The sequence below is a fragment of the Scyliorhinus canicula genome, chromosome 12 (assembly GCF_902713615.1).
Source record: "Scyliorhinus canicula chromosome 12, sScyCan1.1, whole genome shotgun sequence".
NCBI classification, from domain to species: domain Eukaryota; kingdom Metazoa; phylum Chordata; class Chondrichthyes; order Carcharhiniformes; family Scyliorhinidae; genus Scyliorhinus; species Scyliorhinus canicula.
Window position 1 is genome coordinate 138,691,313 of NC_052157.1, and position 21,028 is coordinate 138,712,340.

Sequence of the window (21,028 nt, forward strand, 5' to 3'; positions counted from 1 at the left end):
GCGTTACATAGCAGTAGAAAAGTTTTTTTGGAAGCAGAAGTCTCTGAAAGAATTCAGAGAGCTTTAAGACATTATGTACGGCCATCAGATGCCGTTTTTCAGCAAGGAGAAATGGTATACTATAAGAGAGACAATTATAATAAATGGAAAGGCCCAGGGAAGATCATAGGCATAGATGGCAAAACATTTATTTTGCAACATGGTAATCAAACTGTTAGGGTACATTCATCAAGGATAATGGGTACCGATTACAAATTTTCAGATTTAGACAGAGCAGACAGACATGACGAGGAACCAGAGTCATCTGGTACGCATGTGTTACAGAACTATGAGGACCAGTAAACTGATATAGACAGGATTTCTGTAGAGGAACATAACACTTCTGCTAAATTAGATCAGGCCATTTTTCCGAAAGGGCAACTGCCAAAGGTTGGCACAAAAGTGACATACTTGCCTGACGGGTCTAATCAATGGAAGGATGCAACTGTTATTAGAGCAGGGAAGGCCACTGGAAAGTATAAACATTGGTTGAATGTACAGCATTCAGGGGAGGAAGTTAAGACAATGGATTGGGAAAATGAAGTTCAAAAATGGAGGGCACAGAAAAGCAGTGCCAGTTCAGATAGTACATCGGACAGTGAACAGGTTCGCAGGAAAAGGTCGAGAACTATTGAACGGACATCCCGCTACAGAAGAGAAAGATCAAGCAGTAGCAGTACAGAACGAGATACCAGGCAGGAGAGGGGACGTAGTTTATCAAGATCGCGGAACAGGAGTAAGACTACGAATACTAATAGAAGTAGAAGCTCACATGCACTAAATTAGATGAAAAAGTTATCAAAGATGCTAAACAGCAAGAATTGCATAGTTGGAGTGAATTTGGGGTATACACGGAAGTACCGGATAGGGGACAAAAAAGCTCTATCCCACAGATGGATTTGTACAGAAAAGGTTCTTCCAGATGGAACTTATAAGGCAAAGGCCAGGCTTGTGGCAAGGGGATTTGAAGAAAACTTAGAAGATCAGGACTTAAGGGTAGATTCACCTACAGCAGCAAAGGTTATTTTAAAGATCTTCTTGGCTCTATTAGCCACAAAGGCATGGGAATGCAAATCTATAGATATAAAAGCTGCCTTTTTGCAGGGGCATCAGCCCCAGAGACACATTTTTTTCCGTCCTCCTAAAGAAGCAGCTAACACAGAAGGGGTACTCTGGAAGTTGAACAAATGTGTATATGGATTAAATGATGCATCTAGAGTGTGGTACTTTTCGGTAAGGTCAGTCTTGTTAAAGTTAGGCTGTTGCCAGTTGAAAGCAGATCCTGCAATGTTTTACTGGCACTACAAAGGAAATCTTGCTGGCATCTTTATGATGCATGTCGATGATTTATTGTGGGTGGGACTAGTGATTTTGAAGCTATTGTAATCTCTGGTTTGAGGAAAGAATTCAGGGTTGGAAGTCAGGCTTCCGGTGCATTTAAATATATTGGACTGGAAATCGGACAGACTAAGTTAGGGGCAACTTTACGTCAGCAATCTTATTTGGAAAGCATCAGCCCAATGGCAATTAGTCGTGGCCGGGTTTCACAAAAAGACACAATGGTTTCAAAGATAGGAAAAGAGCAACTGCGAAGTTTAATTGGGCAACTGAACTGGTTAGGTAGACAGACTTTACCGGACATGAGTTTTGATGTCTTAAGAGTTGAGTACAAAAATGAATGATCCCAAAGTGGAAGACATAATAAGAGCGAATAAAGTGTTGGCCAAACTAAAAATGCAGGAGTGCGTTTTGAAGTTCCCGGTTTTAGGTGATCTTAGGCATTTGAAACTCAGTTTATAGTGATGCGTCCGATGCAAATTTATGTGATGGAGTTTCAAGCGCAGGTGGTTTTATAATTTTCCTTTTGGGGAACAATGGTAAATGTTGCCCTCTTGTGTGGGAAACAAAGAAAATAAGGAGAGTGGTCAAAAGCACTTTGGCTGCTGAGACGTTAAGCTTAGTGGAAGCGGTGGATATGGCCTTTTATATAAGTTAAATATTGACAGATATTATGGGGTTTGGGGATTTGGGTAATATATCTATTGACTGTCACATTGACAATAAATCCCTGTGGGAAAATGTGCACTCTACAAAAAGTGTCAATGAAAAGAGGTTACGGATAGACATCGCAAGTTTGAAATAGATGTTGGACAGAGGGGAAATAACAAAAATTAAATGGGTTGACAGTAGCTATCAACTGTCAGACTGTTTTACAAAAAGAGGGGCTGGTTCACAGAAACTTTTGGATATTGTGAATGAAGGGCGCCTGTTTCTGTGAATGTTTTTTTTTCTTCTTCTACTCAAAAAAAAAAAGGGGGGGAAATCAGGTGTGTGTTTTAGTTTCTTGAAATTTTAGTTTCTTGAAATTTTGTTTTCACCCAATTGGTTTTTTTTCTCCAAGGAAGGGGAGACTGTTATGTAATGGGTTAAGAGACATTGCAATTAGTTGTCTCATTTATGTTAAGTGTTCAATGATTGTCTCATTTATGTTAAGTGTTCAATGATTGACACTGATATGAAAAGGGGCTTCAGGTGGCCTCTGGATCTGGTGATGTGTAGAGGTCTGTGCAGAGTCAGTTGCAACAAATAAAAGTGTGTTGGTGAAAAAAGGAGAAGAACTTTTGCCTCTTCATACCACAGCATTTAATACGTCTAACAAAAGATTGCTGTGTTCAGCCATCCAGCGGGTATCATGCCGACTTTTCCTCCTACTCGCCAGTGGACTTAAGACTCCAGAAGATTCACCAGAGTTTCTGGTGGGGGACCAAATGCAATGGAATCAGTCTCTCCAATATTTAGCTGTAGGAAATTTATTTTCATCCAAGGCAAAGGGTTGGATAAACATGTCACATCAGAGACTGTTGAGGGGTCCAAGGAGGTGGTGGCAGCGATTGGAGCGGTGTCGGTGGGATGCATGCAGAGCCTGTATTTATACACAGGTGCCAAAGATAGATCCACTGGGGAACTGCAGAGGAAAAGCAGCATGAACAGGAAAAAAAGGTATTGCACGGGATTCCCTGGTTAAGATTATAACTATGAGAATAGAACCAAGATAGGGCAGTTCCATCCTGCTGGACGACAGGGGAGCAGGGGAAAAGGATATGAAGACACACGCGCAAAGATGGGCAGCTGAATTCTAAGTCAATTATAAGATTTTGATCTTTACCTGCCGAGCTCGGAGAGCCACTTTAGCATTTGTGGTCTTACTGAGCTGTGTCAACTCAGTTAGAATGGCAATCAGCTCATCAGTCAAGGTTGGATCCCGTCCGCACAATTGGTCCTGAAGGAAGACATACACAAAAGTCACACTGAATTCTGCTTTTCAAAAAGAATCTAGCACTTTTCAATTCTTCAAAAATAAAAGATTTAGAGAGAACAAAATGCAATACTTTGCAGAAATATAAAACATCATGACTGTATTTTAGCATTGCTTGCTCCATATTGCCATACAACTCTTTTACCATCACAGTAATCCTGCAGTGAAATCATGAATCTAACTTAGAATAAAATCTCTATAGAACATTGTATATTAGGTAAAACTAAGCACATTTATTGAAGTACCAAATTACAGTTCCTTTCAAAACTTTGCTTCATTTACCATTTGAAGGTAAGTTCAGCCCCTTACCCCCATTTTGAATCCAAGACGATCGGCAAATGGCCAGTGATCAAACAGGCATTCGTATAAAAATCAAAGACATGCTCATCTGTAATTCAGCTGTATCAATCATTGCCTCGTGTATGGCTTAAACCTATGCCCTCAAAATAAAAGTTCCCTTTCCGACAATGAGAGAAATGTAAGAGTCATGGAGTTGTGCCATATTATAAATCACAATTTTCTTTCAGTCGGCCTGCAGAAGCACTTGGCCTGCTGCTATTATTATTATTTTTTTAAATGCGCTTATTCTGCATTCTCAGGAGGGATAGTAAAGACAGCCGTGATGGTCAGGAGGGCAAATGCGTGGTTGAATATGTGTGCCACCCACTAAAGCAATTATTTAGAATGGTCTGAAAAATTAGCACTCAAGACACAGCAGAATAGAATATTTTGCACAGGTAACACAGTATCTGGCTCCATATTTCCATTTAACTCAAAGTTTCACTACAGCAGTTCTACACTGAAATCATGAAACCTTTTTTGAAAAATTCTGGACAGGATATTGTCTTGTAAATGGGATTCTGCATTTCTATACATTTATGAAATTAATTCTACTTCTTATTGAATCACTGTTCCCTTTTCTCTGCCCTTTTAAGTTGATGTTGGCCCCTTACCCCAGCTCCAATTCTAGATGGCCAGCAAATAGTCTGTCCCCAGGCTTCTGAGAATGTCACTCTGCAACAAACGACAAGACTGGTTACTCACCTTTGGACCAGTAATTCACGGTGAAAAAAAAAACTACAGAGTCAACCTCCTCAACCACAGCACCACACTTTAATATTGGAAACATTAACCCAAGATCCCTCCAGTAATTCAGCTGACTAAGACTGGGAGTAGCTGATTAAGGCAAACAGACCATGAAGGACCCAGCTCCACGTCCAGCCTGTACAGTGTTAGCAGATGCCAGCTGTAAGGGCAAAACAATTTTGTTGCGATTATTTTGCCAAAATGAGCTAACAGCAGTCAGAGCTTTGGTGACAACAGAAACTGTCAAAAATAATGGTTAAACAACCATATATGCATTTTATCGTAATAAAGTAACAGTGCAAGTAATTATGCTTTAAAATGTCATCCAATTAATTACAGCACAAACCCCAATTAGTTTACCACCTCACTTTACCTGGTATTTTCTCACCCACATACACAACTTTCTGATCGCATGGTGACATGGCGGGGTTCAAAGACATGTCAAAATGCAAATTAGACTGGAGCTGATGAGAAATAATAGCTGCATTTGTTTAGCATCTCACAACTAAGTGATGGTCGTGCCAAAATTTGAGACAAGGAAATGGAGATCAGAATAATGTGACTGTGTCCCAACACTCAACAAGGAGTCAATTCAAAGATCTAAACTATGCAACTGCATGATAACTAAAGCAGACACACTTCCTGCGATTGAAGATTGAAAACACATTAAGAGAATGTCTGAAACAGTTTCTTTTGATAGCCATTATATATCACCCAATATTTTTTGATTGAGAGATAATGATTCAACGGAGAACAGATAGCATTGAGGAAGCAAAACAGATTTTGTGTATAAAATTATATGGGCAAATAGGCTGACACTGGGCTCATCAGAAAACCTTACTCAAATGAGCAGAAAGGCAATGAGAGGGCTGCAACATTGTTGCAGCGATACCTCTGTCCCTATTTGTAATGTTCCAACGTAAACCCTGGATTTGTGAATAATCAGCAAATGTTTTCCAGTTTTTAAAAATTCTAATATTTGTACATGTGTTTTATTTCTACATATATATTTTATTATATAATATCTATTGGGGCAAACAATGGAGTCGACAGGGCCTCAATAAAATTGGAAAACTTGGTCGCCAAAATCACCTCACTTTTTAAAACTTTTAACAAAGGCAGCAATTTTTTAATAAATCAAACTTTAATTATTTTCCAGGAGTTCAGCAAAGTGAGTTTTCATTATCTGTGTGCAAAGTTTCCTTTTTCTGTCCTCTTAAAATGCCAGCAGTAGTGTCGAGTGCAATCTGCCCTCGCACAATGTCAGTGAACAAAGCCGTCTCCCACTCTTTGAAAAGGACTAGCACCTCCATGACACCCCCATGTAATTACACACTTCAATGACTGGACTCTGAAGAAAATTGAAGGCCTGCAAAGAGAACAGCTGCCGTTTCGCTCTCCATCACCACAGCGTGATTACATGAGAAATGAACAGCCCGGCTCAAAGCTACTTCAGAAATCTCAAAGGAAATACTGCTTTGTGTTAGAATAATGAGATTCTTATGGCCAAGCATTACTTAAAATCACATGAAATACTATATAGACCTATCGCTCGAGATTAGCACATTGGAAGCTGGAATTTGTGGGCATAACAGAGCTTAACTTACAATAAGCGTTCTAACTAGAAGGTTCTTCTTGGTGACTTGGGCGTGGGAGAAGATGTAGTTCAGGACTGTAGTCATGTCTCCTTTATGGCCCTCTCGAAGGGCAAAGACACATTTCTCATAATGACCTGCAGTTTGAAAAAGATATTAAAGATAAATATCACTCTAGTAGAGCTGGCATGAAGGCTATCTTTTCAGCCTCTAAACATTTTCTGAGAGAAACCTTTTGAACTTTCTTCATGCTCTTACTTCACTTACAGTCAAGCCTCAAAAGAAAAATTCTGATACAATGAATACCCCGTTAATATGAACTCAATTCATCAGACCCAAAAATAAGCCCTAATATATAGAGAAGCAGTGCTGTATAATTTCAGATTTAAACCTCATATTTCAGTGCTTCATGCAGGTTACGTTTCCGTCAAAATCTGGTTTTGACGCATAATTTGCAAATTTCATTCAGACTATTCAAATGAAAGCTCAGAATTTCCAATCAACTTCTGCAAAACAAAAATTCAAAACATTCAATATATGGTTAAAAATCCAATTTAAATGCATGCCCTTAGATATAAATGCATATTGTGAAAGCAGATTTTGGGTCAATGAGGATGAAGTAGACTTGCATTTATATAATGTCTTATCATGTTTCAAACTACTTCACATACAAATAATTACTTTCTGAAGTGTAGCAACTGTTGCTATGTAGGCCAAAACATGACAGCCATTTTGCATTAAGCAAGAGCTTATAGGCATCAATGATGAATGACAAGATAATCTGCTTCTTGGTTGCAATGGTTGACAAGAGGAATATCAGCCAACACACTGATCTTCAAACAGTGCCACGAGTTGCTAATTGCCCATTGGAACACACACATTTCAACATCTTGAATGACAAGAGCACACCTTCAGCGCTGCAGCAGAATGACAATACAGATTGCAAGCCCAGGTTTGGGGGTCCAACAACAACAACTACCAACTGAACCTGACACAATTATACATGACAGATTTAAGTTTTTAAAATATGATTTTAGCCTTCATTATTGCCTGGATATTCTCTCCAAGATGTTCCAATTTGGCACTGGAAACCAGAATAATGAAGACAGACAATTTATTTAATACAAAATACATTGATCGATCGACGATGTGGACTTCCCTTAATGTTCCATAAAATTATATCACGTTATATTTAATCACATTATTCATGTCGCATTATTATTCTGGCAATATCTGGGGAGAGTTGTAATGGTAAATAATTATCCTGAAACCTGCAAATTATGTGCAAGTTGGAATTTTCAAAAATTCTGCAAATCCATCTGGATCACAATGAATAACACACAGGCCAAATAATGAAGTCAAAAATTAGGAGCGTTGCCCACAATTATTAAGTGCAGAGTAAAACAGTGGCATTTTAAAGAATATAATTAGATTTTGAGAGGTGTGTATATATATATATATATATATATATATATATAAATAAATAAAACAGATTATATAAAATATTATTAAGTGGAACTTGTTGAATTGTAACAAAACAGGGAGAATTGTTCGGTCCTCAGGCTATTATACTATTTCACTGTCGCCTCCAAGCTGTTTTTCCCCCCAGTCACACTCCATCCTTTCTCTATTTTATCATTACCACTATGTTTTAGTGTTATTATTACTCAAATCAAAATATGGTGCCTGTGCCTTCTCTGGTGTTGAAATCATGACTCACTTGTCTCCCACTCCAACTTCCTGACTAACTTTACTCCATCCAACCCCCTGACTAACTTTACTCCATCCAACCCAAGTGATGGTCTGTACTATAGGACTTTGGTGCTGCCAGCCTCAACTTCACATCCATTCAAGCTTTTCCACCTTCAGAGTCCAGCTTCAACATAGACGTTCCGATTCTTACAGACTCCAATACCTGTGCTCCATGATGTACGCTCTTCTTCTAATGATCTCCTCTAATCTTTAAAATCATTTAACACAATACGAAGACAGCTCTTATCTGTTATATTAAAGCAGTCTACACAGATTTTTGCTTAATATTTGCACTGGTTTCTGCTGGGTCAAAAAAAAAATGATCAGATCATTAATGATTACAAGAAAATGATCATGTAACAAACCACATATTAATCTGCTACTAATGTGGGCCTTAGTTTAAGTGACATGCTCTTTTTTAAAAAATAAATTTAGAGTACCCAATTATTTTTTCCAATTAAGGGGCAATTTAGCGTGGCCAATTCACCTAACCTGCACATCTTTGGGTTGTGGGGCCGAAACCCACACAGACACGGGGAGAATGTGCAAACTCCACACGGACAGTGACCCAGGGCCGGGATTCGAACCCTGATCCTCAGCGCCGTAGGCAGCAATGCTAACCACTGTGCCACCGTGCTGCCCCTGTGACATGCTCTTTTAAGGACAAAAAAAACAAAGAGTGTATTTTGCTACTTTGAGGGATGTTTGAATAGAAAAATAAAATTCAAAAGCACCAAAGGAAAAACAGTCTTTTGCTTTCTTTTAAAATTCTTCTGTTGCTTTGAAGTGCGCCAGGAAACTGTTGAAGCAGATACTGCAGATAGATCAGAGACAAATGCTGACAAAATTTGTTAGTGTAGAAAGTGCTTGCACTGTGTCATGTTTATTGTGTCGACAGCCAAGACGCAGAGCTGCACATTTCATTGACGACATGATTTAGGTTTTCCTTCAAGATGATCGCCGCGCTTTGTTTTCCAACGAAAGTGAAGTTCCAGGGGAGACGGTGATTGTGATAAAGAAACACCTGACATGACCATTCACCAAAGCTTGCTACTCCTCCATCACTACTACCTTAACCAATGGTGAACATCTGGGCAATCATAAACCAATTGTGCAACCCATAAAGATGCCTCAACTAGGGCAGCACGTGGTGCAGTGGTTAGCACTGGGACTACGGCGCTGGGGACACTGGTTCGAATCCTGGCCCTGGGTCACTGTGTGTTGTTTGCACATTCTCCTTGTGTCTGCATGGGTTTCACCCCCACAACCCAAAGATGTGCAGGTTATGTGGATTGGCCATATCTTTTTATTAAAACAGTAAAAAAATATATACAAGGCCAAACGGTACAAACACTAATTTTGTGTTGGAGAAACAGGATACCCTCCCCTCAGTACCAATGTACAGAGAGGGGTGGGTGGATGCTCTGATTATTAAAACAGTTCACAATACGTTTTGCCTCTTAATTGGAAAAAAAATAATTGGGTACACTAAATGTATCTTCTTTTTTTTTTTTAAAAGCTGCCTCAACTGAGCATCCAACTGTCCATGTGGAGTTTGCATTCTCCCCGTGTTTGCGTGGGTTTCACCCCCACAACCCAGGATGTGCAGGTTAGGTGGATTGGACACGTTAAATTGGAAAAAATGATTTGGGTACTCTAAATTTATAAAAAAAGAAAACTGAGCATCCAAAACTGAAAATGCAGCACCTACCATCAACCTATTGCCCTCTGAAATTGTTTAGATTACAAAATTTGCGGAAGTAAACCTTGGGAGTACTCCTTATTAAAAGCGCAAAAATGGCTTTAAGTATCTATATTTTTAATGATACTCGAGCTCAAATGCCAGCATTGGGGAATCAAATAATTTCAATGTCCATTAGCATCCATAAGTAAGGCTCCCAGCATCATGCATGTCCTAATCGAAGATTCAGGTGCCTTCCCTGCCTTTCTGGTGTGAATATTTCCATTTACCTCATCAGCAATCCTAATGTCATTGTTTAGTCAGATTGCCAATTTAATGCTAATTCTGGGCCGTTTGCACTAAGTACTTGCTCCCACTAAGAAATGGCCAAGAGATCAACAACATTTATTTAACAATGATTTGGAAGCATTGACTGAACCCCAAAATCCGGTGTTAGCCTAACTACAAATCTCAGTCTGGGAGTATAGTACATTGCCCACCTAGGGAAGGGTAAATTTTAAAATAACAGTCTTTTATACGTTAATAATAGCTCTTTAAAATAGTATAATTCTTTTTACTTGGTCTTGGAGCAAGTGGATGTCAATTACTGTGGGAAGCAATGAATGATTTCATGCTCATTAATTTGAATCTTCTGAAGAGATGCTTGGGGAGTCACAGCATGACTGGACTTCTTCCAACATGACTTGGTATATAAAAGTATTGCCATATATACTACTGCGTCACAAAAGCTAAAGTTCATGATCGACTGTCTACTTGGAGCCAGCTAATCTCAATCATGGCACTGATAGAGCACAATTGGTCTGAAGGGGAGGGGACAATATTGTTTTTTTAAATATGTGTATTCCAGCGAGATCCAAGATCAAGCCCAGCTGTGCTGCCCTCCACAATTGATTGCCCCACCAATACTCAAGTGTGAAGGCCGTCCATTTGGCTGATGTGCAATTTCTGGCAAACATGGAACTGTGGTCTAGCAAGAATCAAAGATTTGATAAAAAGGAAAGAAAATTGTAAAGATAAAATTATCAATAAACTTTTCCAAGACCCAGTGAAATACTGCCAACTGGAAGGTCCAACATCCTTTGATTATGAAGAGGTGGCAAAAGGTGGTCTTTCATAGATCCTGGATTGCTTAAACCTGGTGAATTCTTCCTTATCATCATCAAACAACAATGTTCATATAGAAGGCTAAATTCAGCATGAGCTCGTTGCAACAAGATGCTGAACCATTATATTTCTGGTTTTGTGCCATCTGCATTCCCAAATTATCGGAATTTTGCATAACGGCAGCCTGTCCATCTGCTAGGACTGGCAAAGCAATCATGACATCCTTCAAATGATCTAACTAATGAAACGTAAAATTTGACTAACACAACTGGTCATCTGCAGTCGAGGTCTACACCACATACTCTCAGAAAACAGCCTGAATGGCAGCTCACTAGCTGAAATCTGGGTTAGAAGAGACTTTTGAAGTCATGCTAATGATTTGCAATGTTATTTAAACCACTAAAGGGTTAGTGAAAATGACGTAAAATGAACCTTTTGTACAACAATTATAACAGCAGTAAAATGCAGTGAGGGCCCCTTGTTGGGCATTAAATATTGATGCACCTCCTTCTTTTGATAACAAATGTTCTGTAACTTATCACTTTGCTCCTCCCAATCCTTAATAGCCATCATAGATGGAACATCCAAATATACTTGAGAATTTTGTTGCTTCACTTTCACCAATACTGCTTTTTATTAAACCCTGAAAGTGAATTCCAAATGTTAAATTATCTAGAAAGGGAAGTTTGTGGATTGGAAGTTCCTGAGAGTCTGGGTGCACAGCATCAATGTGACCTTGCTAATATGTAGATGGGTTTCTCCCTCCAGACCCGTGGTAATGTGCCAATCTTTACTTTAGAATTAAGCTCAGTTCCAAACGTTCTCCACCACCTTAGCATGGCTTTAGTACTATCACTTCCTTAACAATAATTTTAGGAACTATTACATTTGCATTGTTGACTTTTGGACATATGAAAGGATTTACACAAAGGATAGTTTGGTAAGGTACGGTAAGTCACCATAGTTCCAGATAGCCATAGGCTTCTTTGCCCTTTTGAGGTGGAGAGCTGACTGGTGGTGATTTAACCTGAGGATCACCACAAGGGTGACAAGGCATGGCTTTCATGAATAACCTTAGCCGGTGCAGGAATTGAAACCAGCACGCTGTTGGCCTCACGGGTGTAACACAACAGAAATACTGAGCCTGGAGAATAACCACCAAGCCAATCGGGCATGTACGAGTCACTGTACTGACGTTCTAAAAGGGAGAAAGCGGTTTACTTCAAACAACCACAGGCTTAAAGGGACAAAAGTCAGATGGAAGTGCAATAGGAGGAGGCAAAGGACTTTGAATTCATCAGATAGTAAAATAGTAAGATTCACAGAAAGCTTTAAATGTATTTGTGCTTCATGTTTGTTCAAAGGTGCCATTACTAGAATGTTATCAACAACCCAATAGGAATCCAGACATTCCTGTAGGATGTTTATGAGTACCTGGTGCAGTAGGAAAAGAAAGCGTAGTTATGGAGAACAATGGTGGAATTGGTGGAGGCTGCTAACTTAACCTGGAAGCTTCTCTTTTAATTCCAGATGAGAGGAAACAGCTTTAGGGGCTTAAGGGAAGGGGAGCATTGCTGGCCAAGCCAGCATTGATTGCCCATCCCCAATTGCCCTCACAAAGTTGGTGACGAGCTGCCTTCTTGAAATGGTGCAGTCCCTGTATTGTTGGTACACTCACAGTGTAGAGAGAATTCACCTGAGGAAGGAGCTGCGCTCCGAAAGCTCGTGTTTGAAACAAACCTGTTGGACTTTAACCTGGTGTTGTAAGACTTCTTACTGTGCTCACCCCAGTCCAACGCCGGCATCTCCACAGAGAGAGAGCGAGAGCGAGAGAGAGAGAGAGATGGGCAGAGGAAAATCGGCCCCATTGAATCTTCCCATAGTGAGATCAGAGCTTTTCTTGCAGCCACTGTTGATGTTTGCAAAAAAACTTTTTTGAAAACCAATGGCGGTGCACCATCCCAATTCCACCCCCAGCCACTAGACCACAATTACAGTGCAGTGGACCAGTTGATGTTTATGAATATCCGTGACAGGGCATTTAGAGTTAATGTAGGACTATGGTAGATAAAACTACTTCAGTGTATAGCTCATCAGAAAGACAGGTCATTCTATATGTTCACATTTTAAGCAGTTCCTCATTAACGTTCAACGTGCGACATAGAATTCCGTGGCTGAAAAGGTGCTGCAGGTCAACAAAGGAAATGTGTGAAGATTTCATAAACATCAGTGAATAAGGATTATTGCACTCCCAACAGCTGGACAAACGCATCTGGAAATCTGAGCCGGGATTCTCCCCTACCCGGCAGGGCGGGGGGGGGGGGGGGGGGGGGGGGGGGGGGTCCCGGCGTAGCAGAGTGGCGCCAACCACTCCGGCATCGGGCCTCCCCAAAGGTGCGGAATTCTCCGCACCCTTTAGGGGCTAGGCCCACGCCGGAGTGATTTCCGCCACGCCGACTGGTGCCACAACCGCCGCCAACGGCCTTTGGCGCCCGCCGCCCGGCATCAGGGCTGGCCAAAAGGCCTTCGCCGGTCTGCGCATGCGCTGGTGCGTCAGCAGCCGCTGACGTCACCACCGGCGCATGCGCGGTGGGGGCCCTCTTCTGCCTCCGCCATGGTGGAGGCGGAAGAAAATGAGTGCCCCCACGGCACTGGCCCGCCCAATCGGTGGGCCTCGATCGCGGGCCAGGCCACCGTGGGGGCACCCCCCCGGGTCCGATCGCTCCGCCCCCCCCCCCCCGGACCCCGGGGGCCCGCTCGCGCCGCCAATCCCACCGGCACCAGAGGTGCTCCAACTCCTGCCGGCGGGAGAGACCTGTCAGCGGCAGGGCTTCGGCCCATCGCGGGCCGGAGAATCGCTGTGGGGGGCACGCCGATCGGCAGGGCTCGATTCCCACTCCCGCCGATTCCTGGGTGGCGGAGAATTCCGGTCACGGCGGGGGCGGGATTTACGCCAGCCACGGGCGATTCCCCAACCCTGCGGGGAGTCGGAGAATTCCGCCCCTGATGTTTGGAGACAGAGACACTATTACTGAAATGCCACCCTCCATAATTATTTCACTGCTTGGAGAAAATCGCAAATACCATTGGTTTAAACTAGTCGAGATCAGCAGACTTGGGATCAAACCTGGAAAGATCCTCAGTCTGTGTAATTTGGCTATTTACCTAACAAGTGGCAATATTTTCAATTTAACAAAGTATTCCACAAATCTTTCATTGGGCTCAAAAGGTAGCTTAATCAGTTGGCACAATCCTTGTGTTATGTGACATCAATGGTACACATCTGTCAAAACATTGTTCATAAGAGGCTGGGCTTTTAAAAGCAAAAAAATTACCACAAACCAAATAACCAGGAAAGGACACGGCCATGCTAGTACACCTCATTCTTTGGGTTATCCTCAAATGCATGTTATATTTATGCCTACCTTGGCTGAGCAGATCCCGCTTCCTTGAGAGGAGTGAATTTCTTCAGGGACAGGCTCTTCACCACATCTAGCATATCCTTGTATTAAAATCTAAAGCTGATCCCCATGCAACACATAACTACTCTTTAAATGCTTTGGGGCTCCATTATCTCAACCAGAATCCATCCCTGGTGTTGACCATTCTTTGCACAATGAAGTGCTTCCCTGTAATTAATCCCTTACCCGTTTGCAAGTTGACCTCTTGTCCAGCAACCCTGGTATGACCTAAAATAGTACCCTGGATTCTGTCTTATTTCCTGGATTCTGTCTTATTTCCATTTGCCTAGTATAAAGATGTACCTTGTGCACTTAGAAATTGCCTCGCTCACTTTGAACTGTAAAGTCATAACTTTTCTAGCCTTTCTTCATAACTTTCCTCTCCACCGCTTCTGGAGCTTGGTTGATCATCCATCCTGTGCTTCGGTGACCAGACCAGAATATAGTGCTCACGGTACAGCACTATATAAATTCAACAATCCAGCCTGTACTCTCTTTAATTCAGTGATTTAGCTCATTCAACATCCTTTTGACTTTACGGACTGCTGTTTCACAATGGCCGAGTTTATAATTACTCTCAATCTCTTTTGGCCTCTCCCATGGGTCATTCAACAGCAGCAGCAACAACAATAACAAAAGAGCAATTGTGTCTTTCAATCTTTCCTCCAATGTGCAATACTTGCCTTGTTCCAAATTGATGCATTTACCAGAGTTCTGCCCACTTTACCAATTTTGTCTGGGATGTTTTGTAGTTCCTGCGCTGACTCACCGGATTTCACAGATCCATCCGTTAAGTTGAATTATTAACTGCATTGCATGATTCATTTATTTTAAATAAAAGCAGGGGCTTCAACCCTCCATAGTACACACCAAAATTATGATGTCCTTGTTAGACTAATCGCAGGAACCTCAGCTTCCGATGAAACAGAAGAACTACCATGAAGAAACAGACATGTTCATGTTTCATGGCACCATGCATGATGTATGTGACCTCCCATGCGGGAGATGGTCAGAACACACCAATTCCTTTGTACTTGGGGCTTTGCTTCTTTCTGAATACTGGTCGCCATTTGGCCTGCTGAATCAGCGCTGGCTCTTTCAAAGGGGACTGCCCTTCAAAAAAGCGGTGTTGACTCCATGGCCTCTTTCTGTGCTGTACAATTCTATGATTCTCATTTCAATCCCACAGGTGAGCCTTCTGCGTGTATGATGAGCTGAAGGAACTCACAAAACAGGAACAGAGACAGTCACAGAATGAATCCACTGATTGAGAACATGTAGGGGGAGGGGTGGAGGAAGCGAGAGGAGTTGGATCATAATGAGCCCACTGACAGTTAATACTGCCATGCATCCAAATAGACACTGGAATGAAAACTACCCTGAGGCATGCCTCGCTTACACTGGTACCAATTCATTACACATACACCAGTTTATTTATAGTGGCAAAAGGAGGTGAGAATTTAATTAATTTCAGAAAGAATCTAAAGTCTGTTTTGCTATTGTTAAAATGGCATACAGCAAGACTGTACACCCAGCTATCTTTCATAAATAGGGTTTTCATTTTATTTAATGGTGAACCTACAGAACTCTGCCCTCGAAGCAATGAAGACCTCATACCGACTCCACATGAAACTCTCCAACCTATTTGCCGCATACAAAGCCACAGCACTAAACAACGGGCTAGCGTAACATTAATCAAAATATGCCAAACAAACACAAAATGGATACACGCTATTAATTGGAAGGATTCAAAAGTATTAATTTGTAACTGAGCGCTGCATTCCATTGGTGTTGCAGTAAATGTACAAAAGAACAAATGTATGCCATTCAGCCCCTTGCCTGCTCCAGCATTCAATTAGACCAAAGCTGATGGTGTCAGTCTATTTCATTTACCTACATTTGATTCCTATCCCTTGGTATCCTTACCAGATTTCAGCTACTGTCTGTATTTAAAAAAACTTCCGAATTTTTACTCCAGAATGCCCTCTCTCTCTCCCCAAGTTAAAACTAATGCCCTCATGAACTGGATTTCTCCACCTGAGGGGTAATTTCTTTTACACACTGTAGGAAATCCTTTTGAACACCTCCCTTAAGTCACTCCTCAATCTTCCAAACTCAAGGGAATGGCTATGACTCATCTTTCATTCTCACTCCACAGTATAAATATTTCCCACTTTCTCTGTCTGTTAGCTTTGACAAAGAATCATCGGACTCGAAACATTAGCTCTTTTCTCTCCCTACAGATGCTGCCAGACTTGCTGAGATTTTCCTGCATTTTCTCTTTCGGAATATAAGCCAATTTATAAGCAAACTGCTCTAATAATTTACCCCCTTCACCCCAGACTGGTAAGTCTGCACCTAACACTCTCCAACATTATTACATCCTTCTTGAGATGCGATACCCAAAACTGAAATCTCTAGTCCAGGTGGAGGTCTGCATTAGGCAACATCAGCGACAAACAACTCATTTTCAACTTGTGCTTAACCAGGGCAGTCAACACAGGAAAGGAGAGTCAGAAGCAAACGAGCAGCTGCTGAAAAATCCAGAAAATCTATAAGACTCACCCACCCAGAAAAGTAGAGACCAGTATTTGCCCATTGCTATATTCCCCCAACGCGCTGATGTCAGTTGTGGCTCAGTCGATAGTATTCTTCCTCCAAATCAGGGGGCTGTGGACTCGAGACCCATTTCGGGACCCGAGCATAAAAATCAAGGCTGATACTGTATCGCAGTACAGGAGGGAGGGTTGCATAGTACAAGGGTCAGACGTATCTCGGGCTAATGTGGGACTAAGTACAGTACAACCCACACAGTGATGCAAGAAGGTACGTGACCCAAACCCAGGGGTCAAAGTGGTGTTGAACAGAGGCATGTGTAGACCCATGCAAGAAGACTACTACTAGCGTGTACCCTTTACTGTACATGTGAAAATAGTTATAGGCATTAATACTTAGTTAACCCAAGACGTGGGCAACTTAATAATCTTTATTATTGTCAAAAATAGGCTTACATTAACACTGCAATGAAGTTACTGTGAAAAGCCCCTCGTCACCACACTCCGACGCCTGTTCAGGTACACAGAGGGAGAATTCAGAATGTCCAATTCACCTAACAAGCATGTCCTTTGGGACTTGTGGGACGGAAACCGGAGCGCCCGGAGGAAACCCACGCAGACATGGGGAGAACGTGCAGACTCCGCACAGCCAGTGACCCAAGCCGGGAATCTAACCCGGGACCCAGGCGCTGTGAAGCCACAGTGCTATCCACTGCGCTACGGTGCCGCCCATTATTGAAGACAATTTGCAACTAATACCCCACCAGGCTTCCCCGAACAGGTGCCGGAATGTGGCGACTAGGGGCTTTTCACAGTAACTTCATTGAAGCCTACTTGTGACAATAAGTGATTATTCTGATTATTATTACTCTGTAAGAGGGTGCTGATGTTTGGATGAAGCATAAAGTTGAAGCCTAGCCTGTTTCGCAGGTGAAAGTAAAAGATTCCCATGGCACAAAGAAAAGCGGGGAATTATCTCCCGGCCAATGTTTATCCTTCAACTAACATCCGTTTAAAAACTGATCATTTGGCGAGTATGGCATTTAGCTGTGGGCCCGTGCTGTGAACATTATGTTTCCGACATTACAAACCAGTGGCTGTCCTTTGGGATGTCCTGGCATCTTGCAATTCACTATGCAAGTCTTAAAAAAAAAATCAGGTGTCAATGTGCGTGCTCTTCCTGTAGCAGTCACTGAATAGCAATGAATAGTGTAGAGTTACCTAGTCATGGGAGTACAGCAGTCCGAATTCTATCCTTTCCTAGTCTCACTGTGCAGCCAATTATGGTTCATTCTCACTCGTTTGCACAAGATGATTCTGGTCCAAGTCATTCCTTAATTCTATTTTAAATGCACTTTTACTGGCACAGCAGATTTCACCTTAACTGCACAATATCGCACATACCTCTGACTGCAGGGAATATTCCAGGAGCTCCTTCTAACGCAATGGTCTATGCCTATCCTGCTCGAACAATACACTGCTGCCATCTTGTGGTAAATTAATAGTGGTACACATTTCGAACCACAACACACTCCTTCGCAAAGCAAGCCTATTTATTATGATGCAATAAATTGCTGGATAATTCAGATTTTTGAGATTTCCAATTAAAAGGAATAGAACGTAAATCCTACTTTAACAATGTCACTGCTACACCTATCTGGAGGTACAAGCTCACCACTGGCACAAAGGCACCTCCAAATCGGTTTTCTTCTGCTGGCATTAGTCCCTTTGTCTGAATATAAAATAAGCAAATTCAACAAAAGGCAGACAAAAAGCTGGAACTACACAATAAATGGTAGAACTCTTGCGAGTACTGACAGGCAGAGAGATTTGGGCGTGCATGACCACCTATCACTGAAAGTGGCAACGCATGTGGATAAGGTGGTCAAGAAGGCATATGCATTGGTCAAGGCATTGAATATAAAAATTGGCAAGTTATGTTGCAGCTGTATTTAGTTAGACCTTAGTTAGGCCTCATTTGGAGTTGTGTGTAAAATTCTGGTCGCCACACTACCAGAAGGATGTGGATGCTTTGGAAAGAGTACAGAAGCGGTTTACTAGGATGTTGCCTGGTATGGAGGGCATGAGCTATGAGGAGAGGTTAAAAAACTCGGTCTGTTCTCACTGGAATGACAGAGGTTGAGAGGCGACCTGATAAGGTCTACAAGATTACGAGTGGCATGGATAGAGTGGATAGTCGGATGCTCTTTCCTCGGGTGCTCTTTCCTCGGGTAGGAGTCAAGCACAAGGGGACATAGGTTGAAAGTGCGTGGGGGTAAGTTCAGAACAGATGTGCGAGGCAAGTTTTTACTTAGAAGGTGGTAAATGTATGGAACACGCTGCCTGGGGAGGCGGTGAGAGCAGGTACGATAGCAGCATTTATGGGGCATCAAGACAAATATATGAATAGGGTGGGAATGGAAGGATACGGACTCCGTTAAGTGCATACGGTTTTAGTTTAGGCAGGTACCATGGTCGGCGTAGGTTTGGAGGGCAGAAGGGCCTGTTCCTGTGCTGTATTGTTCTTCGTTCTAGACGGGAAAGCACGATGCTCATCAGGCAGAGGCAGGAATGTGGAATTGAGGTTAAAAATCAGCCGTGATCTTATTAAATGGCAGAGCAGGCTCGCAGGGCCAAATGACCTTCTCCTGCGCCTAATTCATATGTAAGTATGTAACTAGCTCATGACAAAAAGGAGGTGAGGTGATCACATTTAAGAAGTACCCCTGGCAAAATCAAAGGCATGGCTGTGCCTGCATTTGAGTGCTGCAAGTTGGTTAGATAAGGCAGGACCAACCTTGCTGGAATTCGATCTCCACCTTCAGATATTGTCGGAGAAGATCCATGACGACAGCCTTCAAGTGTCCCCGGATTCCACTGCGGTACCTGAAAAAGGAACCCAGATGTTCAGTTCATCTCATTGATGTGCCATCAAATGAACACAAGACGAGTAGTGAACGTAACTGAGGCTTTAATAAACTAAACAGAAAGCCTCCTGGCCTCTGATCCCGAACTGGGGCAGAGGCAGAGACCAGCCACCTTTATACCGGGCCCTAGGGGAGGCGGAGCCATCAGGCAGTGGTTTCCCACATTACATGTAATACAGTAGCCGTTTACCACAATATACATATTATATACTACAGTGGTTTACCAAACTCATCAAACAAGAATCTGCAATAAAGGATGCTTTGGTGATTGTCCCTGTTGAGGGCAACACAGGCCATGTGACCCTTACTCTGCTGAGTTGTCAGATGTGGTGATTGCCCCTTTAAGGGGGGGGGGGGGAGAGATCTCTTGCACCGTTGAGTTTTGCAATGAAAGCAGAAAATTCTGGATAAACTCAGCAGGTCGGCAGCATCTGTGGAGAGAATCTGAGTTAACATTTAGAGTCCAAATGGCCCTTCTAGACAGAGCTAAAGTAAAGTAGAAATGTAATGTGCTGGATTGTTCTTTGATCTTTAGGGATTTGGTCACGGGTGGTATCATTACCGGTACAGGCTTGGAGAGCTGAACACGGTTCTTGTGCTGTACTGTTCCTTGCAATTAATTATGCAAGAGAGGTGGGGTACAGAATAGAACAACAGGGATGGGTCAGGGAAAAGGGGGGATTAACAAAGGTGTTATGGGCATAAAACAAAGTGGAGTGTTAATGGTGCCATGACACCTTGACACGGTGTTTTACCAAAACTTGTCTATGCTGAGTTTATCCAGCATTTTCTGTTTATACTTCAAATTTCCAGCATCCACTGTATATTGCTTTTAGTGCAATTTTACAAGATTGTTTTTTTTAAATTTTATAAAATGGTTTTATTTTTGTTGATTTTTCCTACAAGTCATTCCTTTACTAACTTGCCTAGATGTTGCGAATAGTCATAACCGGCACTGTAATAGAATGATACATCAGTGAACTGAACAAACGTACACTCAGGCAATCTGGCCTAGGCATTTCAACCAGCCAGCCGTGTTTCTATCCTGTGGCAGCCAAGAGTTTAAACCAGTTCACTGGATCAGCTGGTCTGACCTGTTCTGAACTGGAATAATTTTCCCAAGCAGAAAGTAAAGTTGGTCAAAAATTAGCTCAGAATTTGTGTGGGTCTTCATATCCCAAGATATGATAAGTGTGTTATCGCCTCAAGGCGAAAAGCTGAAGGCACTGCAAGTTTTGGAACTCGAAACCTCTGGCCCTGTGTCTGGTGCTCAGTTGCCTGCTTACACAACTGTGTTTCAGACCGTGCCATGCCAATGGGGTAAAAGAGCTGAACATATATCTGAGGTCACTTGGCCAAATATCAGAGTGAAAAAGGAGAAGGAAAAGACATCAAAAAATATTTAAAATATAGATGATAATTAGTCTGGGTTGTAAACCAGACAAGAAATATTTTTGACACAGAGTACATTTTTCAACTGAAATCAATGGG

At 42.0% G+C, this 21,028-nt stretch overlaps 1 protein-coding gene across 1 annotated transcript in view; it reads right to left on the bottom strand.

The window, feature by feature from the left end:
* acaca (acetyl-CoA carboxylase alpha) overlaps positions 1 to 21,028 on the bottom strand; it is a 324,414-nt gene that overhangs the window by 206,066 nt on the left and 97,320 nt on the right. Inside the window, exons 23-25 of the mRNA XM_038814269.1 lie at positions 19,408 to 19,496; positions 6,049 to 6,173; positions 3,206 to 3,319 (exon numbers count right to left, since the gene is read on the bottom strand). Coding sequence (XP_038670197.1) covers positions 3,206 to 3,319; positions 6,049 to 6,173; positions 19,408 to 19,496 — 328 coding nt within the window. The remainder of the gene's footprint in view (positions 1 to 3,205; positions 3,320 to 6,048; positions 6,174 to 19,407; positions 19,497 to 21,028) is intronic.